The sequence below is a fragment of the Neodiprion lecontei genome, chromosome 1, assembly GCF_021901455.1.
Source record: "Neodiprion lecontei isolate iyNeoLeco1 chromosome 1, iyNeoLeco1.1, whole genome shotgun sequence".
NCBI lineage: Eukaryota > Metazoa > Arthropoda > Insecta > Hymenoptera > Diprionidae > Neodiprion > Neodiprion lecontei.
This window is the reverse complement of record NC_060260.1, coordinates 40,567,613-40,594,701: the sequence shown is the minus strand read 5'-3', so window position 1 is coordinate 40,594,701 and position 27,089 is coordinate 40,567,613. Positions and strand designations below refer to the sequence as shown.

The following is a 27,089-nucleotide window of genomic DNA, read 5'->3' as shown; positions in this document are numbered from 1 at the left end:
TCGGTGACTCCCAACGAGCCCTCTCGACTTAGCCGCCGGGACTCGACGCCTGGAATAACAGACTCCGCGGGCATAGTTAAGTCTTTGTAGCTCCTGAGGAGCCAGGACGCCCCGTCGTTGATCCCAGATCCTGCACTCAGAGCTTCGGTCTTCGTTAGGTTAATGCCACTAATTCGATTCCCGAATTTCGTCTCAAGATTCCCGGCCCGCTATCACAGCCCGCGAAACTTTGGATTCTGCAGGGTGGAATAAGGGAGCGGAAAATACCCTCTTCTTTATCAATTTTATCGAAACTAAAGCAGATGACGGAATAACGTCCCTGACGGATGAAAGAGGGGAAGGTTTTTTCCCGATTCTTTACCGTAGAAAACTGTCAGTATATTTATCAATCATGATTATGTGCTGTATACTATTTTTCATCGAGTTGATAAAAATGGAGAAATACAGTAAACTTGATGGGGAAAATTTGTTGGACAAGTCAGGTGTTGGGGAAGAAGGCTGGATCAGACGAATTGACGAAATCCATCAATTCTCGTTAATGTCGTTGTGGATAATTGACAATAACTGATTGCCGTTTCATCTCCGTCTGCACATCAACATCAAATCCTTCACCTCATTCGACGTCGCGTTAATCCCCAACCCCAGTGTCCCGAAAATTCTCTCGCACTCTCCGTTCTAATTTAAAAGGTATAAAACATTTCTGATAACACGATTTCCCCGCAGGCCTGATTGACAAACTTTTCTTTTCGCGGCGCATAGGCATACTTTATGATCTTCATCGCCAAACTTGAAATTGTCACACTTGCAAACAGCAGATATATTGTAATTATGAGTAACCGAAACTCTTTTCGATTCTGTGTGAATGTAAGATATTGCTCGTAATTTTTTTCATCCGAACTCGTGAGCTTTTGCGGCGACACAGCTCCTGACATCACTGTCCAACTTGTAACAAATAGGAAAATTTTTTTGAACTAAAAACACCTCCTCAGGTTCGAGCTCGTAGCCCAAATGTTATAAAAAAAAATTTCAAATACATACGATGATGAACAAATAATTCCATTCTTCGACCAAAAAATTGTCAAAGAAATTTTGATGATAAAATTTTACGATTAAAATTAAAAAATCCAGCCACAAACTTGAATCAATAAACAAGTTTCAAAGATTGTGCCAAAATTTCAAGTCGATCGGATGAAAATTGACCGAGGGATCTGCGCCACCCGATTAAAATCGTGGTCGTTCGCTACTTATATGTGCCATGCCAGCATTTCGTTATTGATTTCGATAAGAAAAATTCCTAAATGTTCTCGAAACTATAAATAATAAAGCTCTTACACTGAAATTGCTTCAAGTGTTTTCATTTTCTTTAAAACAAGAAAACTCTTAAAAATAGGCACGAGCTTAAACCAACCAAGCTGCACCCTCCCGCTTAATAAGTATAATAATAAAAGTTCGAGCTTCTCCGAGGGGGGCAAAATAATGGAAACACAGAGGGCGAAAAACCGGAGTTTGGAAACAAGGTAGCATAATTATTGCCCTGTAGTTTATTTTCCCCGCGCAAACTAATAGCTGAACGAGTATAAGAACGAGCATCGCATCAAAGTTGTTGTCTCTCGCAATTTTTCTCCAACCACTACCGTTATACCAGTTCATCTTCGTCCCACGCCAAAACCATCAGCTCCTGGCGTTTCATCCGAATCCGGATACCGCCCACGAGTTTGGTATTGCAGACCCGCTAAAGCCGCGTTGTTGACAAACATTTGATCCCGAGACAAAGCTCTTGTTTCCACTTTTCACGTTATACAGCCAGAGCGCGAGGTGAAGATGTAACGGCTTTTCATCAAAGGAATTCACGCCGAAGAAATCTCATTTTCTGTAAGCGTGCATAAATTTCAGAGCTTTCACCTCATCGCCGAGCTTTTTCTCGAGTGTCTGTACATCCTATTAGCAAGTGTCCGGCGCATTCCAAACAACCCTTCCGGGATTCGCGCTAGTCACGGTCCCCGCCTGACATTTTCCCTGATCAACTTCACATTCGATATTTATAAACCCATAATCTCACATCCGGTGTTGTTTGTCAGCTTAGCAGCCGTTTCATGCGGGTAAATTCTCTCGACACGGTTGATAATTGTAGTTTTTGTTCGGCAGTCGGTGTTCGCGAATTCTGAATATACGTATGTTTGTACGTGATTAATTTTACTCGAGGTATTCGTTCGACTGTCTTGATTCAGGTTAACTAATTCAGTGAAGTATTGATGAATTTACTCTCAACGTGCCGTCGCGTCGGTACGGGCACGGTTAATTTTTCAAAACCTACGACAAGCGATATTATCGACCCCCAGCAGTCAATAGTTTCCCTAAACTGCATAACAGTTTATTATAATATTCTATCACTAGGTGTGATTCCAATCCAGGGTGAATAATGAAATAATTAAAAGTTAATAAATCTCTCAAGTATCAACATAACGACTAATGTTCTCGTTCGAAAAATGAAATCATTCGATTTACTGAACATAATAAAAACGAGCCAGTCAATATCATACTTTCATTTAAACAACAATTGTTTCTAGACACTTTTATTTAAATATCGACTTTGAGTAAAACATGTAATGTTTTAGTTAAATGAAAACATTCTCAGCGATCTGATCAATCCAGGGAAACTTTAACTCCGGGTAACTTTTTCAGTGGTTTGGCTGCTATGCCTAGAGAAACAGACGCACGAATCGGAACGAGCGTAGGAATAGGTACGGAATAAAACAGCAAAACAACAAAAGGACGAGCGCTAACGAGCGCTGATATTAATTGCGCCGAGGCCATTAGCAAACGAGGCCTGCTGCACGGATTCATCCGCCCTCGTGAATTATCCCAAAACTAGACACGTTGATATCTACGCGTTTAATTCGTAACTTTGATGCACTACCCCGCTTTTCGAGTAGCCGACCTACGGCAGGCTGTATTCGGTTGTATATTTCTGACAAACTGCCCGCAATTAGCGGTTTTTCAAATTAATGGAAGCCTCGAAAATTTGACGGGAAAAAACGCGCCTGCATAAAAAATTCATAGAATTAAATAACGCGAAATAAGAGGTTTTTTTTCATTGATAATGAGTGGTAGCGTTCCTGAAAGACAAATTAAATTATCGGCTTGAGATTAATCATTGCATGTAATTTCTATCCCTCGAAAATAGGGAGCCTTAATTTCACTTAAAAAAAATATTAGCAACAGGAAATGAAACAAAAATAGGATGTCAAATTCTCAGATGTAAAAGATTTTTCAAATTTTCTAGTGCCAAATATTGGGTGTAATTTTTATCGCACGCGTATTTTTGGGCTGGTTTAGTATGATGCAGGTCTTTCAAAATTAATGTCTGTATATTTTCCGCCAATTTTTTTGTCCACCCCGAAATTCTCGCAGATGAAATTCCTGCCGTTTCCAGAACTTCTATATATTTTATTAATACAAAACATATATAATTTATAATACAACTATCTGACGGAATAACTCACCTTGAAAGGCTGCCTCGAACGTGACTTTATCCTCCACAGGATTCTGGGCGCATAATTCGAGGGCAAGGTGCCCAATAATCACAAAAAACCAACACAAATGTCGAGCCATTGTCCACCGTATAACATATACACTGTTATTGTTTTACCGGAGGTAGATGAAACGTATAATGAGTAATAAAAAATAAATAAATAAAAGACCGAACTAAAAATAAAATCACTAACGATGCATTATTCAAGAAACTGTCGTTCACTCTTCGCTTTCACAGAACAACGTCAAGTACTCCTATTCCTTTTCCCCGGTCCCGAGACTGCTACTCGCTATTTTTTCACGTTTGTTTTACCCAACAATCGTTCGGAGCATGTGTCGCAATAGAAATAAAAACTGGAAAAAATCTCACTTCTCGACGTCCGTTTCTATTCACCACAACGTTCGTTCAATGCCGTCTACCTGTGTGGAAGAATTTTTACTCTCTGCTCGACGACTCTCCCCCTCGCCTCCTCGACACCCTCTTTCGCTTTCCCGCTACGTCCACTACTACTATTACTCCTACTACTACTGCTACTACTACGAATACTACAACTACTACTACCACTAAACTATTCAGTTTCACGCGGAGCTCGAAAAGCTTGCAAGCACTGGACTAACACTGGAGTATCATGCCGTCGTACGTGGAAAATCACTCGACGCTGTAATTTTTATTGTAATCGTGATATTACGGTTGTTCATTTTTATTCCATTTCGTTGTTATACCAGAAATAATTTCAAGCCTCTTCCAAAGCCTCGATTGTCGAATCGAAAAATTGTTCATCGCTGCCCTGCCGCGGGTAACATGAAGGGAAAACGAATTCGAGGAATCGGATTCAGTTTTAATTTTCTCATCTCGTCAATTCGCCTGTCACAGATTAATTTACCGTCAACACCATCGATCAACGAATCCGGCTATTGCCTCGACAAGATCACTGCTTCTATCATTCACGTTTCCCACTTCATCCCGCACCGCGGTAAGAACAATTTTCACTATTCATACCGCGTTTCATTCTATTCGTAAATACTACCCTATGATGCAAACAACGAACGCGTGCTCGCGTGGTGTTGCCTATGAACGAGACATGTACATGCAACGAAAGAGGGATGCGAACACCATCGAGAGACTTAGGGGTGGTGGTGGTGGTGGAAGAGGGTGAGGAGAGGGAGAGTGAGGGTAGCCGAGTCGAGCTGAGGGTAGTATAAGAAATGTGTGCGCAAACCTTGTCACTCGAGATAAGGATTTTTCGGCTCGTTCGCGTTCAATATTAATAACGTCGATGAACGAGCGGTTCGCCTCGATCCCGATTTCCGATAATATTATACCGGCTTCCGCGAAGCTGCGCGAGGTGCGCGCGACGAGTCGCGTTTTTTCCTGAAACGACGACGACGGCGATGCGCGACGTATCGGTTGCTCCTCGTTCCGGGGTCTGCTCTCGCGGCAAGATCAGTCGTCGACGCCGGCCGGCGACTTCAATCGAACTGCGGGGGCTGATCGACGGTGGCGCCACCGTCAGACGCTCCTTGCGTCACGGTCGCCACCTTCGATCCACCCCCCACCGCCATCTTGCCGAGCTTACCGAGCGCACACACGCAGGCGTCCGTCAGCCGCCCCAACCCCCGACTGTCCTCTCTGTGCCTCTCTACTAACCCTGTACAAAAACATTCAACGATCGGCGCTCCCCTCCACCCCCCCCCCCACCCCCGCCCCTCCCCTCCGCGCCGGATGCCGAATACATCTATATCCATAAACCAACCCCCCCTGCCCAAGATCCCGAACCCCATTTCCGTCCCTCCCGTTCCCGGTTTAGTGATGTAGAAAGCACCCTTAGAGTTGCCTGCCTAGAAACGTTTTCGAGTCGATCCTAGGCCACCCCTTCGTTTCTTCGATATCTTGCAAGGCTGAAGTTAGTATTGTTAACGTATCGAAACGTTGAAACAAAAATTCATATTTTGAATCCTTAGAATAAGCGAAGAAGTTGAGTTTGCAAAATCTGTGTTTCTTAATGATTTATTGAAGGTTTTACGAAATTCCAGATAATCCTTGAGTTACAAAATAACGGTACACTGTTACGGTAACGTTACAAACTTCAGTCTGATGATATCTTCGGCGCAACGGATAACTTCCGCTGTATACGTTGCAAAGACTGGTAAGGTCAGTTTTCAGGTGCTTACAGGGTGACGGAGTGCTTGGCTGAAATTTACGGAATTTTTCAAACTTGACTCGATACATCGTAGATTTAACGGAATTTATGAAATATTTCCACCGCGATCAGAGGGGATTGAAAGGTGTAGAAGTTTTTTACATCAAGGTTTTTATTTATGCAAATAAGTGATGAACAATTCGTCCAATTTCGGTCAAAATCTGACCGGTATTGAGCTGAAAAACGCAGCATCGATTCAGACAAGAATCAGCGAAATCCATTAATTCGTACAGTCGATGTTTATTACGTTTCGTTGAGCGTACGTGTATAATACTAGTAATATATCTATGTACGTAAAAATTTGTACGTCGATGCGATGTCATATTGCTTTTTCCTTGTTACATCGATCAGTTGTTACAACTTTTCAGCATTACGAGAAACAGTAACGGAACCAATTTTGAATATTCTGCAGCTACGATAAATTATTTTAAAATCAGTAAGAATTTTTTTTTTATCTAATGTAAACTTACACCGTGTACGCAGATGTATATAAACTTAACTAATACTATAGATAGATATGTATATTGATAATATAATATGTAAATAAATTATCTTTCGAAAACAAAACTAAATAATTGTACGCATTCAAGCACCCGCTGGTATGTAATTATTTTTAAATCATGGAAAACGAAATGTGTGTGTGTGTCTGTATACAGCTTATAAAAAATGCCATTGACATCGCGTGGTTTGTACATTTACCTAATATATGTATATGTAATTAACAATTACAAAAATCGATTAATAATAATATTCAATACCAACAACAATGCGTAATATGAAAGTCTGTCGGGTAAGGTTTTCTTACAACGTGTAACATAATTTTTTTCTTATTTTTCATTTCCTGTAATCAACCGCCTTAAAGTACACTTATGGTCAATTATCATCGTACAATGGTGGGTACAATTATTATTGCAGTCGTAAATAAGAACTCGTTAAGAACAACATTATAGTTATGTATATATGTATAAGTATCAAACACGTATATAAAATTTATAAAATTCAATTTTTGTATACGAATATTATAAATATATTTATGGAAACTGCGATAACTCCGTTGCAAAACTTCTCCAGCTTCCTTTGTACTAAGTACTGGACAATTTACAGGCCTCAAGAGCACGCTACACCGTCTATACCTTCTATCGTAACCTCATAACTTGAGCCTATCGCGATGTTGATGGAATTTTATACGAAGAAGGACTAAATGTCGAAAGAAAGGGAAAAAAAAAAGAAAGAAATTCATGCATGAGTAACTAATATTCCTTCGCGCTTTTATTGTGTATCATATGGATACGGTCAGAGCGGAACGCCGTTTTGTGGCAGATCAATACTTCGATATGGTGGTGGTCAAGGAGGCCCAAGTTTCTTCGATTGGCGCCAGGACGACTATGACGATGAGGGCGGCACAGAAGCAGGCGACGATCACGAAGTAAAGGCCGAAGATCGTCTTTCTCAGTCCGGCTTGCTGTAAGCCAGAGATCGATCGGTAATTAACGGTTAGCCAATAAATGTGAAAAGTGGAAGAAATCAGATTTCCTCAAAGTGCACTGCATGCTAATTTTACCTCGTGCTTCAATCGGTCAACTACGATCTAAGAATTAACGCTGACAGTTAAACGTCTCCGAAATTTCCTCGCGTATATTGGATCATCCCCGAAACCCGGATCATACAGATTTAATTAAAGCTTGAATTCGGTTTCAATTAAAGTGAATTAGCAAATGAAGATCGCTTATCCAGTTTAACACTTATAGGTGGATCACTATTCGCGATGCCTACTATATCATGCCGCCTGACGATCAATCGACGGCGGGTCGATCTATAACCAAGTCGCGAGGCGATGCGATTGTATCCCCGGAGTTTATTATCACCTCGGACAAAGACGCTTGTGCAAGAGGCTGGCGTCGAGCAGCTCTGGCAAAGTTGGAAGAACGTGTGGGTGTAGGAGTGATATTATCATAAAACTTACGGGCGCGTCCCGTCTGGCGTCTGGATGCGTCATCGCGCTTCTCGCGTGCATATCCTTCATTGGGAATGAATTGATACGGTGGCTGGCTTGCCGGTCGGAGGCACAGCCGACGAACTGTAAAATGACAAAGGTGAAATAAGCCGGTTAAGCACGCCTGTAAACGAACTTGAAATCGCGAGGTTCACTCACCGTTAGAATCAGGTGGGTCAGGATGTGGAAAACGACGTAGGCCACCATCACCCAGGTCACCCAATCCGGCAGCCTCGCCTTGGTCGTTGGAACCGCGAAGAATATGGCGACAACTGAAATTTAACAGAGAAGGGGGATTCGGTGAGAACCTGTCTTTTCTCTTTCAAAAAACCACTGAAAATAGGGGAGGATGTCGTCTTACTGCCGCAAATGTGGGCGGCGTTCCCGACGAACCAGTGACCCCAGTTGAAAATCGTTCTTCGCGGTGTGCCGGGGTGCGGCCTCAGTGCCGCCATGAAAGGCTGGACGAAGCACAGAATTGTCGTCGCCAGGCCGAAGGAGGCGTGCAGAGTTGCGGTGCTCCAAGCCTCGAGCTCGACGAAGATTATAACGAAGGCAGCGATGGTCAGGGACCAGGTGAGGATCATGAAGAATCTATGCCACTGTGGGAACGATCGAGTTAAAAGAATGAACAACAGATTAACTCGGAATAAGGTACGAACCGTGAACCACTGATCCTTTCCACAGAGCTGAGAATTCACCCACGTCTGCCTGTAGTATCTGGCCAAAAGGATGCCGATGGAGGCCGCGCCAACCCAGGCGGCGAGCATCAAGGCTCCGTGGACTCGAATAAGAAGGTTACTGGCCACCAAAAAACCCCCGACATCCGACAGGAGCTTCGCTTCACCGGAGGCGGCGTAGGCGACGTTGTGGTAATCGACGCCGTTGCCTGAAAACCGATCAAAGTTAACTATCCAGTCGAGAAATCCGTGACATGTGGCGTTCGGGTGATCGACGAGCGTTAATCCGGGACGTCGCGGCGTCAATTTTACCCTAATGCGTAACGATGCCCCGGAGGCCAAGTGACTAGGATATTCATCAATCTACGCTCACGTTTCGTCACATTTAAGTGATTAGTGAGCCGAGTCTGTGACTTGAGACAGTAAATTCCGACATCGTGACGTGAAAGGCACTGCAGTCTGGCCGTTGGGGGTACGTATGATGTAGTTGCAGAACGGCAATCGCCGGCTGAGACATCACGACGAGGAGAGGAAGTGGCTTACTCACGTCTCAAAGAACTTCCGGCGGCGACCAACAAGTGGAAAGGAGTGTTGACGAGGTCGAACTGTCGGCCTTCGACGATAGTTGACTTCTCTCTCCAGAATCTGCAGGTTATCGTGTCGTCGGTGACGATGCCAGAGTCGAACTGTACGAATCCGCTTGGCTGCGAGTGGAAATACAAGAGAGGAACTTGATATAATACCACAAGAAAGAGGGCTGAACTGCAGTTGAAACACACCAAGCATGAATACTAACGGTCGAATGTCTCGTGTTCGTTTTTCCAGCATTCCAAGACGTGAATAGGCCCACAGCAGTTCCGTTGTTGACGCACTCTACAACGCTGTCTTCACCCTGTGAGAACGAGACAAAATTATGATATTTCAGAGGTGAAAAATACACTATAATACCGTTTAAAACGAAGATATGGAAGACCACTTTTTATGCAAATTATACATCTTGCAGCCCCGCAATTCAGCAAGCGAGGCGTTGTATTGAAACGTGTATTCAAATCTCGCTGTATGACATGCTGCATAGAAATGTCAAACTCGAGACAATTTACCATTTTACTGTCAGCCGAAAGCCCGACCGCAACGTAGATGCTCTTGCGGGCTGTCATCTCGAAGAAGTAGCGTTCTCCACGAACTAGAACTGAGACAGCGGCCTTGCAATTCTTATCTCGAACGCAATTGTCTGGGGTTCCAAAGCAATTTTTCGTAGTTCCACAGCCATTGTAGAAGGGATCATCAGCGACTGGAGCCTGAATGTGAGTATTCGATAAAGTCAAAATGCATCGTGTGATTTTTTTCAAGCTCGATAAATACAAGGAGGCTCGGCAAACGAGAACGAAACTTACACTAAATAGCCTGAGTAGACTATACTAACTCAAAGAGGAAGAAGTGTAAGACTATTGTTGAGAAGTGCTTTTTAACGCTTCAAGGATACGATGATAAAACCGAAGTTTACTGGGAAACGGAGAAACGTCTAAGGACGAAAGGTAACTTTAGTATTGTATTCCATAAAACTGATATTTCAACCCTCTGTCCTCGTCACAAAGCCGTAAAAAACGAATGGGCACTTCCTCGTATTAGACAACTTTGGCGGCTATTGTGTTAAGATGGGTAAATTGTTTGGGAGAAGGAAAATATTGACCAAATCATCGAATACGATGTAGAAACCGGAATATTACTGCCGTGAGTTATACCTTCAGGAAGTTAGAGTAAAAAAAAACACGAGCCACTTTCTTTCACCACTGTCAGATCAGAGTTTGAGAGTCGTCGAAGAAGTACCTTGGTACTAACTTAAAAAAACAAATTTCATTCTCGTTTGATTTTCAACTCTGCAGACTATCCGACGAATCTGTTTTCAAGTTCGCACGACATTTGAGTCGAGACAAAAAGAATCCATTCTTCCAATTATCCTGAAGCTTTTCTTGTCCGCATCTTCGACTAACTGAACTTTCGGACTATAGCTTAATCACGCTCAAGTATACGGCGGACTGGAGAATGGATGGAATGAAAATGAGGAGAGACTTGTTAGACTGCTCACCCTGTCCTCGGCGAAAGGGGTGTAGATCGGGGGCGTAGTTGTCCTGGGGGAAGTGGCCGCGGTTGGGACCGTCTTGACGTCGATGGACCTTCGGAGTACACTGACCCTGGGTGACTCAACGCCGACCCAGTACGTGGAATAGTCTTGAGCGAATGTAGAGCTGGAAGAAGAGGGTTTACAATGTGCGCTGCAGTTTTCGCAAGGTGATTCGACTCGGATCGGAGAGGTGACTCACTTGAAAATAATGGTCCCGACGTAGTCTTCCGGTGCTTCCCAGTCGAACTCGAGATTTTGTTTTCTGTCCTTGTTTATGTGCGTAACTCCGTTCTGAAATCGAGGTTAAACCCGTTAGAAGTCGCCTGATCATGCCTCGAGTTTCACTCAAGGCTGACAATGAGTGACTGGTCACTTTCAAGTTTAATGGACACGGGCAGTGAGGTATGGATGTCTTTCTACTCTGCGGTTCTACCTTGGCTCATTCCTGTTACAACAACCTCTGTCCATTCCAAGCTAAACAAGCAGTTCGCACCAAGCCAATCGAACATTCATCCACTCGGTGAGTAGTTCGGGTCATATGTAATCGAATTTCAGTTAGCCAAACTTTTATCGTAAATGACTTCCGGTTACCTTGAGTCCCTCGGTACACTCGACGACCCTGGCGCCGTCGGGCAGGCTGACAAACTCGCCGACGAACTCGCCGGTGTCAACGTCTCTGGCTACCATTATGAAGCCTTCATAGGCCAAACCCTGCGGGCTCCCCAAAATCAGTCTTACTCTGCCTTGTCCGGCTGCTGGCAAAACCTGATACGGTGGAGGCGAATTTTGCACCGAACCATACTGATGAATAGGCGTCAAGTTCTCACAAGCCTTCGGCGGTGCTCCACTCGACAGACTCTGACTTCTTCCGTAAAACAGTCCCACAACCAGCATCAGACGTATGAAATTAGCCATCGTTCCGAATTCGTATCGGGTAGATGCTTTCTTGATATTGGACCTAAGAAACGAGGTTTTCCAAGTTAGGTATAACAATATTCCGACCTGAAGTTAGCCTAGGCTGCTGTCATTCAAACACTCCGCCCTTGAAGGTCTTGAATTTCACCCCGAAAGGCGATAGTGTGTGTGAAATAAACGAACGGCGTGAGGAATTATTCGATCCGAGGGTTGATTTTTGCTTGCTAATTTTTCACCCGCTAGTTGTTTTCCCCTCGAGTCACCGGCCACGCGGATCAGAGAAAATAACGGCAAAAATTCCTTCAGGAACTACGGCACGCGGTCCTTGTGATCTTCCTGGCGGGGGTGCGAGAGACGTTCACGCTAACCAGAGCAAACATTACGACGCCCGTGATGCCGCGTTGTTATATATCCGCACAGTTTACTCCATAATTGAGCGCATAAATATGCCAATATTATATGCGCAAGTGACGTCCGCTCAATTTACCGCCTGAACGCGGAAAGCTTCGCCGAATTTCTCACAGGAGAATGGGGAAGTTTGTTCCATCAATTCGGACAACTGTTGTATCCAATCAGCTGTAACGAGTGAAGGAGCGGGGGGGAGTGCAATGCAGGTATTCACAATCACCTCAAGCGAGGTGCAAAAATTTCTGCTTCTTTTTCTTTAAAGATTTATCAGGACAGCTATCCGACAAGATTAATATCATTGAAACGCCTTCACCACCGTTTCAGTCATTATCGTCCATACTTCGGAGTCCAGTGGACTGCAATCGGAGTCGTATCGACCACAGTATGTAATTCCTTTTCGCTTGCTATATAAAGATAGTGGGGAACGCGTTTTTTCCCGAGAATTATTACAGTCACCGAGGTGTATAATATCACAAGGTCGCCATTCATGGTGCACGTATTTCGAGCCTGTTCCGCTAGTCATGAACGGCACGATTGGTCGCGAACAAATATGTGCGTACACATTTTTCTACACAGGTAGTTGTACGCAAAAAGAGCTGCAGGGGAATAATATACATGGCCCAGCCGATAATTGCGCACCTCGAGTTTAATTCGCTGGCTGCGGTTGTTTGACGAGTAGATATACATATAATCGAAACTATTCTTTCGCCGTGACTTATATTTCAGACGATGTGCAGGAATTGAAGGAATTGCTGAATATAGTCACCTATGTAATTGGATAGAATTCTTGCCGACTCTGCGAACTATCGCGGTATAATAAAGTGCTTGCGTTTTCTGAATTGTTATGCCCCCTCATCCTTACCTCGCTGGTGACAATTATTATAACTCACGCAACGAGACAGACCCTCACCGTGTGCAATAAGTTCTGACTGGATTTTTATGCTAAGCGGTAAAAGACTTTCTGGGTCACTCGGTGGTCGTTACGAAATATGAATTCGCTCATTTGGATTCCGATGGTTAATACTAAATATTCGCAATTTATTATACGTCCACACTCCACACAGTGTTACATTGCACTGGTCAACAATATTTTGTAACACGGAAGGTGCTTACTCATTTTGAAATACGTTTTTACCATCATTATAAATCCATATTCATTTTGATACGATCAGGTTTAGTTATTTGTGGTACAACTACTACCAGTAAAATTGAATTTTTCGCGTTTTGACTTACCATTTTTGATTCAGGGTGTTTTGTCACTTACAATAAACACAAGTTAGTCAGTTAAAATAAGTTAAAAAAAACCCTGAAACAAAAAAGGAAAGTCAATACGACGAAAATTCAAATTTACTCGTAGTAGCTGTAACACAAAAAGTAGACCTGATCGAGTCAAAATAAATATGGTTTTATAATGAGGATAGATAGGTATTTGACAAATTATTAAGCACCTTTATTGTTACAAAATTTTGGTAATAAGTATACTGTAACACTATATATAACCTAATTTTTGTTCATAAATACTCTATTTTTAGGAAAAAGTAAAAAAAATCCTATTACAATAAAACTATTCGTATCTAAAATATTTTAATATCAATTCAATTATACTAAACCTTGCTCCCAACACAATCGGTTAAAAGTTTTCACGTAAAACACAAAAAGGTGAATTTCCGTTGACCAGTGTTATAGTCTGCTATTTGACTTCGCTCTAATAACTCTGTTACAAAACGGTAATACCGAATTAAAATGACGCTGTCCAGAACACAGATCAATACTTTTTTAGCACCGTGTATCTGACCGACTGACTAATGCGGGTTTTTCACTTGACGCTGAACGCCGATCTGTTCGTATGGAAACACGTAAAACAACTCTTCGTTCAAAGTTTAAAAATTTTTTCCTGTGAAGGAAACATATAATAAACAACCAAAATCTTAAGCCGATTTCCTGAGAGATAGTCGTTTTTTGACATCTTACATCATCTTGCATCAAACATTCAAAGTGGAACATTGGTGGGAAAAGTGGTTCTTTCCACAACCACATCATAATACACGCGGGCCAAAACTCTGACGTATAATTAATTTGCATACATATCGTTAGATGTTTTTTTATTTATCATCACTGTGCTGCTTTCGAGGCCCGATGAATCGCACGCAAAGACCCGTATCAGTTATCACGCACATTAATCTCCGCTTGTATACGTATACCAGAATATTGTAATGTAAGATCAGCATATCGCTGCAGTTTCTCACGCGATCTGAACCGACGCGTGCGCGTGACAACGGTAATCTTTCCATCTGAAAATCGAGGTCACTCCCATTAATCGGAATGGTGAAAAGATCTTTAGTAGACTTTTGATCGGCGTGATAATCACCGGAGTTCTTTTTGCGATGGAGGTTTAAATCGTTAAACTGCTAGGAGAGCTCTTTTTATATTCACGTTGCTATAAATTTCAAGATACTGAGACATCTGCAAGATGATTAGGCAATAGGCCGCGGGTCAGCATCGTTCCCATAAATAATTACGAAGGCGTGCAGTCCACAAGAGAATTCGATTGCGGTGAAAGTCAGTTTCAACACGAGCTGCCATATCACGTGATGCTTTCTATGAGTGTTGAGCTGATGCATCGTATTCCTATCCGATTGTGAGTTGTCCTACGGATAATTTAGTCGCAGTCATCTGTTTGTGGCTTCCGTTAAGCTGAAAGCGTCCCAGTGAATTTTCCGAGGATTTTTTAATTGCATCCGGGCTATTTACTTGTTGCGGAACTTGTTGCAGATTCGGTACATGTACTATCGCGATTGTCTCCTAAACGAGAATTCTTCCCAACTGGAATGAAAACTAACTTTGGGGAAAAAACAAAGAAATTGAAAATTGCCAATTTCTATATGTTGCGGAGGTTTCCTGGCCAAGAAAAAGCCCGGCAAATCTAACGCAATATCGAAGCCGAACGAAATTCATATTTCTCAGCTACAACTTTTCACCTTCACCGACTAAATGAAGGGGAATTTACGGTTTCGTCAAGTGCAATTTTATTGCTTCTCGTTTCAGTGACATGGAATGTGTGGTGAAAATGAAGTGAAAACGCGGCGAAAAACGGACGTGGGGCTGAGATAGACTTATGTTGCACGCTAAACCCAGAGCGAGTTAATAATTTTAAAGCCGATAACTCTCGCGTTTGGGTCATTGTGATAATCTTTTATTGGACATCGTTGCGACCGCATTATGGTCGGTTCCCTTTCCCAGCTGCAGCGAGCACTTTACACGTGACGTGAATAAAATCGATTCTCGCTATTGAAAGAAAATGAATCCGATAATAATGGAAAAATAAGAGCTGCCGATCCGGCAACTGGAAGATAATTAATAATTCGTTAAATTAAAAACCCGCGTTCATTGAAGATAATAAAATCTAAATACCAATTTTTTCTCGACATCAATGTCAAAGCCACTGTAATGCAACTGGCGATATTCTCATTCTGTTTCAACCGTAGATGTTTTTTCATTCCCCAGATAAAACAGCTATTGTTCAAATTCGAATGTTGTTATCGTCAGGTTGTCGTTATTCCTTCTTCCATCTTTAAAAGCACAGTAAAGAAGCTGGGTTATCATCACAACAATGGTTCTAATTTTCGTACAGTCCACTAGAAATTATTATAGAACAGTTTTTAGCCAGCATGAAGGACAAAAACAGCAAGCATAATCTCAATTTCAATCGAACACCTGAAAATATACCCATTTGTATAATATCGCTGAGAACGTTGTGACGTGATCTCGGATGGCTCGTTATTTTTCTTTTATTTTACAATGCGAACGTGACTCGATAATACCGCAAATAGTAATAATTATGAGCAGAGCAAAAATCGATTGCAGCAAAAAGTAGAAGTTGGTAGGTATACACAAAAGGTAGAGACAGGCGGATTGGAAACAACGCTCTGGGAGTGCGGTTGAATAAACGTGAAGTCAATTCACGCGGATGCAGTCGTCTGATTTCCGGCGATTACCAGAAACCTCATCACACGATAGCTACCTAATTACTCAAAATATTACAAAATCGACGTACTGTACGTGCAGTTCCACCAATACGACAGATAAAAAGCTACGTGCTGTCAGCCATTGTCCCTAGTCGAAGGAGGCCAAGGCTCGGCACACGGTAATTCTCTTTTTTTCCCTGCTCTTAGGCAGTTAATCAGTGCTCAAGCAATGATACAATGCATGGAATTTCCCTGCAATCTGCACGTACCAAGGCATGTTGAGTTAATGATGTACTGGCTATACATTCTTTACCAAAAATGAGTCGTCGACAATATTGAATACTTTATGATGAAATAAAACGCGGAAAAAAATCAAGTACAAAAATGACCAGTCCATCCTCCAATGGTGTAGTATTCGGGAATTGTCACCATCCTCTGACTATTAACATTAGCCATGACTCGAATAGATAACGGTTAGTATCTTCTTCCGACTACGTTGAGCGACATTGAACTTGGCTTTTGCTCCAACGATTTGCATTTGGATTTTTTGCAAAGGATAATAGACGTCAGAAACTTCAAAAAAGATGTTGGTAAAGTACGTCGTAAAATCGACTGGGCGACATCACATTGCAATCATACACGTTGAATTAAATAAGGATAGATTGATACTTGTAAATCGCATCAATACTCTTCTTGTTAAAGTACAGTACTGAGACGAAAGGATACGTCGATATCTTCTTTCGATTCAGAGTTACGATTAATTTTAAGCGAAGAACGAATGTGATATTCAATTTATTTTTTGGAATTTTATAACGCGAACATGAATTCAGATGAAAATTTAAAAATTGACAAAACATTTTTCATCAGTAACAAAATTTGAGATTCAGCGACACGGTTATTTGATACGAAATGAGTCATACATAGATATCAGTTTTGTACGAACTTAATATAATCATAGGAATTTATAGGGTTACTTTGAAATCACCAGACGTGATGGAAAAGCAGAAAAATTTGTTTTGAGGCACACTTCAGAGTATTGAAAAATAAAGCGTCGGACAGTAATTTTGACAAAAATGGGAACATTCGTATGTCCGGGAAATTTGAGAACGAATTCGACGAATGAATGCGACCTCAATTCTATGAAACGTGATAAAAATTGTATACAGATAACATTTGACACCGAACAAATATTCGTCATTTAGACATACATAACAACGTACTTTACTATAAACAGGAAATAGCGTTGCACAAAATAACCTTTGGCAAGTTTCTCGTGACACTGTATGACTGGTTGAGTGAAATTGTCGGAATATCGTTTGAATACTCATTGACCTTTTGATGCAATCCGATTATGTTCGTCAATGACGAATACGAGGAAATTCCATTGTCCATAGCCTCAAGGACTGCATTCGAGTATTGGGATTGTCACTTTGCAATGCGTCATCTGATGGAAAAAAATCAAACTAATGCAACCAGGCTGACAGCTGACCATTGACAGTATTTTTTCGCGTGTGAATGATAGAACAGATCTATTTTGCTTACGTTTCATTAATTTATGCGACACGACCAATTTGAAACCCCAAGAACTACGCTTTGCCTCCATTCGAATTAACAACTTAGGTTATGTGGTGATAAAACGGCGCCGATAACCAGACTCTGACGTCATGAGGAAATTTTCGAACAACGTGCCTGGCGTATTCGGGTTTGGAAGCAGCGCCTAACAATTCGACCGATCGAGCTCGAAGTGGCTAAATATATGATGAGGCTTAGTTTTAGCGTTCTCGAAAGCGGGTACTTGGATCATACATAATTTCGCGTCAATGTTACTTCGGAGCTCAAGGTGGTTGCCATAGTTACATCGTATCGCGGCTGTCAATGCGGATTTGACTCGTGAGAAACATTCTCCTAAGGAATGACGCTGTCTATAATTCTCCTCGAGACTGGCCGCTGTACTCGAAGAATGAAAAAAATTCAAACCATCGACTTTTTCTCGTACCTATACCGAGTTGGCGGCAGCGAGCGGAAGACTCAAATCCTTTTCTGGCACGCTCGACCGTTTCTACTACGCGCTATTCATTCGCTCGCGGTATGTGGAGGCTCCAGGTGCGGGCTACGCCGGTGTCAGGGAACAGCAGGTTGTAGTAGTTCCAGGCTCAATCAATACACGTATAATTCGAAAGTGGAGAAAGGTTCGCGCTCCAGTGCTTGGTACGAAAACGGTGCCGATATGCGGCACTTGAAACGCGTGCCTCTTTCAGAAAATGGGCAATAAGAACGTCGAAGAGTAAGTGAGCAGTGAGCAAATAAGCTTCCCGAAGCTAATATTGGCATGCGTCGTGAGGCATGGACGAGAGAACAACACAAAAACAAAGGAAAACGAAAACGTCTGCCTTGACGACAGGAATTATTGAGAATCTACTTATGAGGCTGAATTTAGTAACGTTATTGTGATGATTCGTGTTTCGAAAAACCCGTTATTTCGTAATTTTAGGAATCTCTGAAATGCAGTAAGCTATTACAGTAATAAGGCAAAAGTAATGTATATTTTCAAACCTCACCCACTTCAAAGTCACTGTAAAATTGCAAAATAGTGATTTTTTACCCCAATGTTTCGTGATGTAAACATTACTAACTTCAGCTTCGTACTTATTTCAAGTTTACACCGATTGTGAGAAACGGTACAGTTACATTAGCAGTAACGTACTCGCTTTTATGTAGACTTGTTTTTATTTTAAGCCGGTACTAATTGCAGTAAGTATAAACATAGCTGGTATACGTACGGCTGTGTATATTATAAGCGCAGCCGTTACTAATCGTAAGTGAATATTATTGTTGTCAGACGCAAGGCGACATATGTCCTATGACTCATACGTATTTTCATGAATTCGATTTAAATACTCGCTACCGCGACGTCTCGGTTTTTGTTTTATTTTTGGAGCCAAATTTGTCGCAATAGCCGACATTAACAACGAATATTGAACGAACGTCACCGCAGATCGGGGATTTATACCAGATCGACAATAGCGAATACGTGTGCAGCGTTTAAATACGAAGACAGGTACTTGCACTTGTCAAACGGAGATGTAGGTAAAATATTTAAACCGCTGACATGACGAACAATTTTGCGCATTATTCGGTCAAGGGTTCAGGTTTTTGGCCGCATTTACTTCCATGTCTCTTTCGTATCCTTCTTTTTTTCACCAGAATACGCTTACTTCATAATTCATGACTCAATTCCTGCCGATGGAACTTGGAGTTACTAGACTGTATTTATAAAATCATAGTTCATGCTTCGCGTACAAATCATGGTATCAAACTCCCCGCGTGATCGGGGTGAAAATTTTTTCTCACGCTACTTTGCATCTTAGAAATTCTGTCTACACAGAATATAATGAGGATTTGAATATTTTTTCACAATTCTGTAAAGGGTAACAGTGATGATAACTTACCGGTGATATTCACAGTTTGACTTTTGTCTTTCGCCCGAATTTTACACGCACTATACACCCGGAGACCTTGGCGAGAAAGTTAGAGATCCAGAGTGTTGTTTTTAAATGAACACTTTTACAAATCCTTGACTTGACTTGTTATGTCGTTTAAAATTCCTTTCAGTTTTCAGCGCACTTCGCGGCTTCGTGTTACCGCGAGTTTAGTGAAATACGTATAAATTCACAAGCTGCAGAGTGAAGAAGAATGAATCGGGTGTTGAAAACTTTTTCGAACGCCTAACAATTCATCTTCAGGTGAAAGAAGTTATTTCTTCTGAGAAATTTCGACGACGACCGATATATTTGAGCGCACTGCGCAGCGACGCTCCGTTTCAAGAACAGTTTAACAAATAACGATCCAGAGTTTGAGGAAGAAAAGTTTAACCGAACGCTTATTAATCCATCGTATGACGACGCCTTCGATAATTCGACCCAACCGCGTTCAAGTTAATTTCAACACTTGTTGATTCATTCATTCACGGCGCGTATATTTCCAACCAGGACAACGTGAACCACACCTCGATGAGGACTGCATGGGACGCGGGCCGAGTTGAAAGGCCCTCGCTCGCGTCTCAGGCCCGTACCAAGTGCCCCGAGTCTGCGGGGCTCGAAATCCCCGAACCCGAGGCTTCAATTTCCGAGAATTCGTACGGGAAGAGAGCCCGTCGACTATGGAACCGACCACTTTCTCTTCAACGCTCGGGTCTGTTCCTGAAACAAAACCGCAGAGTGATTAATTTCCCGGGCGCCCAGCACCGCCCTCTTCGTCCCTGGAGTCACGGCTCTTGGAGAGAGGGAGCCGACGGTACGCGGTGCGGCCTCCAACCGCTGGTACCGTTCGCCGTCCTCTTTCTACCTTCCTCTTCCCTCCTTCCACCTGGTAATTCCTACTCTCGACTAGGTCTTTCCACTCCTTCCAGGCGCAGCTTGTGTTCGGTATAAACAAGCCGTCATGACCTGGCTGAAAGATATTTCTGGTGGGCTGGTTGTGTGGGGCCCGCTTCGAGGCACACGCAGATGGTTTTTCCCTAGAAATCACAGCCGAGCTCTTCAAGGTACCGTTTGAACACGTGCCGCCAAAATTACTAACTGAGTCGCAGCCATAGCAGGCGCGTCGTGTCTCCGTTGTATCTACAGCAGCCAGGTGCTATCGATCCCTGGAATTGTCCCCCTGTCGATAATAGAGAACTCTGGCTTCAAATCTAGAACTTTGAACTCTTGTCCTCGGACCAGCTGAACCAGTAATTCCTGCGGATTAAGGAGAACTATACTTGATTTCGACGTAGAAGACAGAAATCGAAATGACACCAAAAAAAAAAAACAAATGACAGCCGTATTCTAAATGCAATTCTGAACAAAAACACGTCAACGCATTTCTTTTTTTTTGCTTAAAACGAAAATGTTTTAGCACACTTTTGTTCCGAATTGCCCGTTGAATACGGCTGGTATGCTCTTTTTGCAATGCAATGCGTAGCCTCTGATGCTAGCCAAAATAGAAGACATGTAACACAGTCGGTAAGGACTAACCACATCATCTCCCTTAACAGAAACTTCGCGACTGAGTCATGCATGGATATTTCGATGCTAATCCTTATGATACCGACAATCGCTACTGGACCAAGTGCTCACTTAACTGTGAGGTCGGCAATGCTGAATTTAACTAACAGCTGTCGATGCTTATGGTATCGCAGTAGGTGGAGCGCTTACGACAGCGCAGGCGTTCCAAATTCAAAGCTGGCTTATCGTGAGCATGCGGCAATTTCTTTCGAATATACAACACTGTATCAAGTTGACACTCGACTCTGGAACACAGACAGCGATATCTTCTACTCGTTACTCTTCAAGGAGTAGCTAGATAATTTGCGGTGAGGTTTGATCAACGGGTGTATATAAATTCAGTGGAATGTCGGTTTTCTCGTGTTGCATACGCCGGGTGAGTCGATATTTTGAAATTAATATGTTCAAACCCGATAGAATTTCTTCGTTTTCAATTATTATTTATTATTGTCAGTAATTGATTTAATTTTCGGATACCTTTCAATACTTTCGGTACAAAGTAATCGAGAAAACAACGATGACGACAGCGAGTAAGGCTACCAACCGTGATCACCATTATGTATTGAAAAAAAAAACAATTACTCATACAGCTGACCACACCGTGTTCACCGAAGAAATATCATGCGCTGCTTCATAATGTGGGCGCAGTTACGAAGTTCTTGTAATTTATTGCGTCAAAGTATTTTCCTTATTTTGCGCCTGGAAACCAGTCAGCTTGCGGTCATATCAAACGGAAACTTTTCAACTTATTATCAACAATCGTGATATAAGGTGAAAACGGTTTTTAAATAAAGCGATAGAATAAATGCCTGCTGTGATTTATTCAACCAACTTCGAAAGCTACGGAACGCGGTTTTTGAAAGAGTAGTCCCAGGCACTCCGTAATTCTTTGGATTATAGGCCTCTGCTGACTCAAATACGATAAACCAAGACGACAGAGCTTGTAGGCGATAGATAGCAATATCTGAGGTTTCAAGGCTTTTAACTGTTCAGGTGAAATTACCCCTTTTATTCCACGAATAGCAAACTCAATGTAAGTTACAAACAACAGATCGCACTACTTACCTGGAATGATACATTATCCTCAGAATAATTATGAGAAAAGAATGTAGAGAAAAATTTTACCCCACGCGTAACTGTATGGACATCAGTTTTCTGAACTTGGGTCAATTTGATCAAGATCCGAAAGTCAAGGTTAACAGTGCTATTCCACTTTGTTAGCAGCATGGTTTTATCACATAATATGTGCATTTTGCCAATGTTGGGAATTCGTTCACTTGTAGCATATGTCTAACCGATGGCGTTGTTGCAATTTTCAACTGACCCTACTTTTTCGTATTAAATAAAAAGGAAAAATGCATCGTGGCCTATTTCTGCACGTGACCTACTCCTAACGGCACCCCTGCCTACGATGTGGCAAAATGGGTGAACAGCATGTACCTAATCGACCGGGACCGTCAGAGCGAACGGATAAATTTTCCGCTATTTAGGAAATTTCATGCCCTGCACGAGCGTCAAAGGAGCGAGAACCGTGCCCTTGCTCTATAATCAGCATCTCTATTAATAGATATTACGTTTGCGATCGCGATCACGTCAGTGAATGTAATACCATGAAGTAAAGAGATCAGCAGTTCCACGACAGCGTATGCCTTCGATCTCCATTGACCTTGCATCACTTTTCCCGAATAATTTTTAACGTCCCGTAGTCAAACCGGGGCGGAAGTGATTCTAGCCAGATGCAGGAATCTGCCTCGCTCGAAGCACCGGAAATCTCCTGGGAGAATACCCTCGGGACTCCGAACGGTGTTCCCATCGACGAGGATACCAAGAAGATCCTCAAACCATGCATGGACTTGCCACCACCCTCGCCGATCTCCTTGGACGAGCTGATCACTAGGAGTGATAATTTTCCAATCACGATCCCGGTTAACACCGTGCGCACCCGAGCCCTGAAGGAAAGGGGCATCAGCCCCGACACACTCGAGGTTTGCACTCTTTGAAATCACCCTGAGATAATGAATTAATCCTTTTTCTGAACCTAGATGAACGCCAACTCGACGTATCCTCTGATCCACGAGGCCATGATTCCGTTGATAGCCAACTGGCTAAAGTACAAACGAACCCACGGAAGTGTATTGGAGAAGCCGATGTACCAAGAAATGGGCTTAATTCAGTTGGTCCAGCGTCTTCTGGAACAGAGAGCCGTCGTCTTCGTTGGTCCTCGCGACAAGTACCTGCTTATGGATAAAAACACCGGATCTGAAGGCTGGGAATACGTCGGTACGGAGCAGGAAAAAGAACCCTTGGTAAGCGGTGCTGTACTTACCTCACCGTTTCACACTGCTAGCGTTACGGTTAAGCTATGATTCTCCATTACCAGGTGCTGACAAAGTGTCTCTCCTACGACGAAATCAAATTGTCTGCAATGATGATGATGTCATCGCACACTGAATTCATCAATGACGGGTCAAGGGATAACAAAGGCATCGTTTCTAGTGACCCTGACTCGGTTCAGCCACGAGGCGTAATCATCGGAGTTGTTGGATCGAGGTAAGAAAGCGCTATGTGAACACGAAGCTCCTGATTCTTCATGTCTGAAGTAGACTCACCAGGTGTCAACGTGTAACGATCGCTTCTTAGGTTCCAGCGGGTAGGAGTTATGGAGTATCAAGATATTGTGGTGACACCGCTACAGAACAATATGGACAATGGGTAAGCTTAAGAAATTCGCATGTAGTAGGAAGACAAACCGACACAAGCTCTCTATCGAATTGTTATCAAATCTCTTTTTCTGGGCTGATTTTGAGTGAGAATTACAAGAACAAAAGATATCCTGCAATCTTATGATAAATCAACCAATCTTTAGATATGGCCCGGCTACCGATGGAACGACGGAAGAGAGACGAGGTCTTCGCGTCGCTTGGGCTAGATTTTACGGTGAAGAATACTTGCCGCTTTACGAGGAAGCGGTCAAACGGTTGAAGTCGAAGGAGAACAAGCGGTACGTTGTCGTCCCGATATCACGACAGTATATTTTCGACGTTGAGAACTACATGAAGAGGACGCTTCTCTCCGTTGAAATGATTTTGCTGGAAGCAAACTCGAGGGCGGAGAAACAGAATACAACGGCCTTCTTGCACGTCGTTGGTTTCGGCCTTGGCGTATGGAGAACTCTTCAGGATCAAGAAATATACTTTTTAAAAACATTCGAGATTGCGATAGGCAAGATGAAGAAGAAGCTCAAGTTCGTTTCTGATATAATGTTTGCCTACTTCAGACAACAGAAGTGCGGTGGTGCCGGAAACGGGGATTATTTAGGAGGTTGGTATTCTATATAATTACATATGATGTATATAATCTACATTAAAAGCTTCAATCCTTCATTCGTCATTAATTTTAAAAACTATATTTTCACGATTACTCCACTGCGACTCTTCTATTTTCACCAAAATGATGGATAGTAGATGCGATTTGCGATGCATGATTAGTGCATCAAATGGTGCCATCATTTCAGATATCAAGATTCACTTCGCTCTGAGAGAACCTCACAGCCGATTATTCCGAGCTACTGATGCGAACAAACTTCTAGTGGTCACTTATGCTTGGGATGGAAACTCTTTGCCAGGTAAAAGTAGCTTAGATACCACACCAAAGTCGATACAGTCGAGGTATCCGTTTATATCTACTTCTATTTCATTCCGTCGACTTGTAACTAGTCCATGATAAAGAATAAAAGATATACCTAATGTGATGGGTTATGACATACGATTTATTGCTTTGTTATAATACACAATACTCTAAACACAGGTAATGAATTTTGGTTCGGGTCTTTGGCAACGAGTGGCGATCCAGCCGCTGCTTGCAGCAGCCAAATAGCAGAGCTCCACAATGCTCGGGTAAATACTCACGCCGCAGCAACAAGTCTCCACATTGCATCGCCGGAACACGGTATCCTTCACATAGCCGACTACGCGAGACTCCATCTTGCTTAGGTAGATAAAACAGTCTATTTTTAGCATACATATATTCATTCGGTATCTATAAATTAGTTTATCCCTTGAACCCGCAGGACAGGATCGGTGGCCCATCATTGGCCATCAGTGAGCAACAAGAGCCCAGATCACCGCGTGCCCAAAGAAGCTACAGCGCGGAAATTGATTTTCTGCAAAAGTCGCACGCAGTGAGGCGTACCGAGGATCGTCGGCACACAGATTTCGGAGAGGTTAGGCGCTGGATGCCATCCTCAAAGCAGGTCTCAAAGACAAAGAGGCTTCCCTTCCCGACCCAAGACTCGATAGAAGAAGAAGGCGCAATTCAAGCGGATAACGCGACACGGAAGAACGATCAAAGTGAGCTCACGGACCAGGAAGAAAGATCGCATGATAACCAAATTAGCCCAAGAACTAAGATGTCCGAAGATTTCAACGCTGAAGAGCACGAGGCTATGGTGCCGATTAAAAACGGGAAGAGTCACGCCACCAGAAGCCATAGCACTGGGGCGACCTGTTCCAGAAGCAGAGATCACCCGAGCTTTGGCTCGTCCCCTTCCAGACCATTCAGGGAACGCAGATACACCGATACCACCTTGGATCCACCGGGGTGGGATCCTCCGGCGATGAACATCGTTCGTGACGATGTCTTTTACTCGGAAGATACGAAATCTTCCTCCTTGGGGTCGACGCCGACTGGCACAGTACGTCGGAGCATCGCGGAGCACCGAGACTACAAAAGAAGTCCGTCTTCCGAGGTAGCGAGATGTACCACCGGAGTAAATCAGCGAATTCGTGATCTCTACGACTTCAAGGTCGAGACCGAGTGGCCCAGGAAGGTGAGAAATCCGCCCCGAAGGAACATTTGGATCAGCAAGAGCGGAAGCGAAGAAGAGGAGCACCGCGAATCGTCGGAATCCAAAGAACGGGACGCAGACGTATTACAGAAGAGGGACTTTGAGGATCTGGACGAACATGAGCGCGAGGAACGGCTGAGAATATTCCACGAAAAGCTGAGGTTCAGTGAAGATCTTGGACAGCCCAATGACCAGCGGGAGAGAAGGATTCACTCTGATGACTTCGGCAACGAGCGAGCATGCAGACAAATTTGGAGCGCTAAGCGAACTTCTGGGGGCTCGAGAGAGTCCTGGATCAGCTACACCGAGATCAGCCAAGCTAGGCAGGAGTCCCGAATGAGCGACGCGAGCTATGTAAGCATCGAGGTATTCGAGAGGAGCGTCGGGGCCCCGACAAGAAGAGCCTTCAGTCAAGGCGATGAGCCGACTCCTTCTTCGTCAACGCCGCCAACACCGCCGTCGACTCCAATGTCGAAAGACTCAGCGGGAAAACGAAATATCCACAAAAAACCCGAAAGACAGGGTTCCAAGTTCAAGATTTATCTGGTATAGGGAAGAGTCAGATGTTTTGGAAAGTCTTTAACCAATTGCCGGAGCGCTACCGATTATAAGTTGCAATTGGAGTTACCTGTACAGCATAAGATGTAAACGCTCGATTCCACAGATATACATACACTGCATTTCATATCAGGCAAATCGATAAAGCTGATAACAACCTCGACAACACGCATCTTCGCTATCAGATCCGCTCACCCACCCTAACAGTGTGTATAATATAAATCTTACTAGACGTATTCGCAATGGTTCACAGACCTAGAATTGGAATTGCATAATTAGGATACCGTATTTTTATTGATAATGTAACGCAGCAATGGGAACAAATAATTTATTCGTGTATATCTATACTTACGTTAATGACTTAAACTTCATATATTTTCTGTTGAGTATATCCTACATCTACAAATTTCGTAATTACTATCTGAAAGTTTGAGAAGAAAAGATGTTTTGTGTACTGACGAAAATTCGGTGACCCTTTCGATCGACAAACATACATTGTAGGAATTAAGAAGAGCTCTATGACCGTAACTTTATAGTTGTTCAAAAGTTATACCCCTGCAATATTTTAGAATTAATTAAGTGAATTGACGAACACTGTATCTTCACATCGCATGTCAATAATCGAATCATAATGTTGAAACTTTGTATAAAACTATACATAATTATATATTAAGAAAGGATCAAAAACGTTAGCGTTTCTCTTCATCATCTTGTTTTTCCTGCACTCGACGATGTACCTGATAGTTTTATCATCATAGAACCACTATTTTTACTCATACCGTAATAGACTTCATGCGAAAAAATTATTCAATCTGATACCACTGC

At 42.8% G+C, this 27,089-nt stretch overlaps 4 protein-coding genes across 7 annotated transcripts in view; 2 read left to right on the top strand and 2 right to left on the bottom strand.

Moving 5' to 3' along the window:
• The window catches only part of LOC107224901 (pikachurin), an 82,269-nt gene extending 77,287 nt beyond the window's left edge, over nt 1-4,982 (bottom strand). Inside the window, exons 1-2 of one of the 2 annotated variants that reach the window (XM_046729851.1) lie at nt 4,752-4,982; nt 3,504-3,951 (exon numbers count right to left, since the gene is read on the bottom strand). In XM_046729851.1, coding sequence (XP_046585807.1) covers nt 3,504-3,612 — 109 coding nt within the window. In that variant the 5' untranslated portion in view covers nt 3,613-3,951; nt 4,752-4,982. Of the gene's footprint in view, nt 1-3,503; nt 3,952-4,149; nt 4,708-4,751 lie in introns of those variants that run through there. The other variant, XM_046729852.1, reaches the window with a different exon arrangement.
• Nucleotides 4,983-5,956: 974 nt separating this feature from the next.
• Nucleotides 5,957-19,986, bottom strand: LOC107224878 (putative ferric-chelate reductase 1 homolog). 2 transcript variants are annotated; one of them, XM_046736357.1, is made up of 13 exons: nt 19,265-19,986; nt 17,148-17,259; nt 11,119-11,485; nt 10,727-10,818; nt 10,492-10,651; nt 9,506-9,703; nt 9,202-9,297; nt 8,953-9,109; nt 8,388-8,614; nt 8,087-8,327; nt 7,885-7,997; nt 7,696-7,809; nt 5,957-7,194 (listed from the first exon to the last, which is right to left on the bottom strand). In XM_046736357.1, exons 3-13 carry the CDS (start codon nt 11,440-11,442, stop codon nt 7,054-7,056), a joined length of 1,863 nt encoding a protein of 620 aa, XP_046592313.1. In that variant the 5' UTR covers nt 11,443-11,485; nt 17,148-17,259; nt 19,265-19,986; the 3' UTR covers nt 5,957-7,053. The 2 variants fall into 2 exon arrangements, with proteins under 2 accessions (XP_046592313.1, XP_015520600.1); XM_015665114.2 differs by lacking the exon at nt 17,148-17,259 and having other exon boundaries at nt 19,265-19,985.
• A 1,083-nt stretch (nt 19,987-21,069) lies between these two features.
• LOC107224904 lies at nt 21,070-25,066 on the top strand. Of its 2 annotated transcripts, none has more exons than XM_015665150.2 (9): nt 21,070-21,236; nt 22,567-22,845; nt 22,903-23,166; nt 23,241-23,410; nt 23,501-23,572; nt 23,727-24,181; nt 24,375-24,485; nt 24,668-24,852; nt 24,930-25,066. In XM_015665150.2, exons 1-8 carry the CDS (start codon nt 21,207-21,209, stop codon nt 24,850-24,852), a joined length of 1,566 nt encoding a protein of 521 aa, XP_015520636.2. In that variant the 5' UTR covers nt 21,070-21,206; the 3' UTR covers nt 24,930-25,066. The 2 variants fall into 2 exon arrangements, with proteins under 2 accessions (XP_015520636.2, XP_046596649.1); XM_046740693.1 differs by having other exon boundaries at nt 21,117-21,168.
• Nucleotides 24,912-26,939, top strand: LOC124296633 (the record flags this gene model as incomplete). The annotated part of the gene is made up of 1 exon (XM_046746698.1): nt 24,912-26,939. A coding segment is annotated over one exon (1,347 nt), but the record flags the coding sequence as incomplete, so codon positions are not given.
• Between the last annotated feature and the right edge of the window lie 150 nt (nt 26,940-27,089).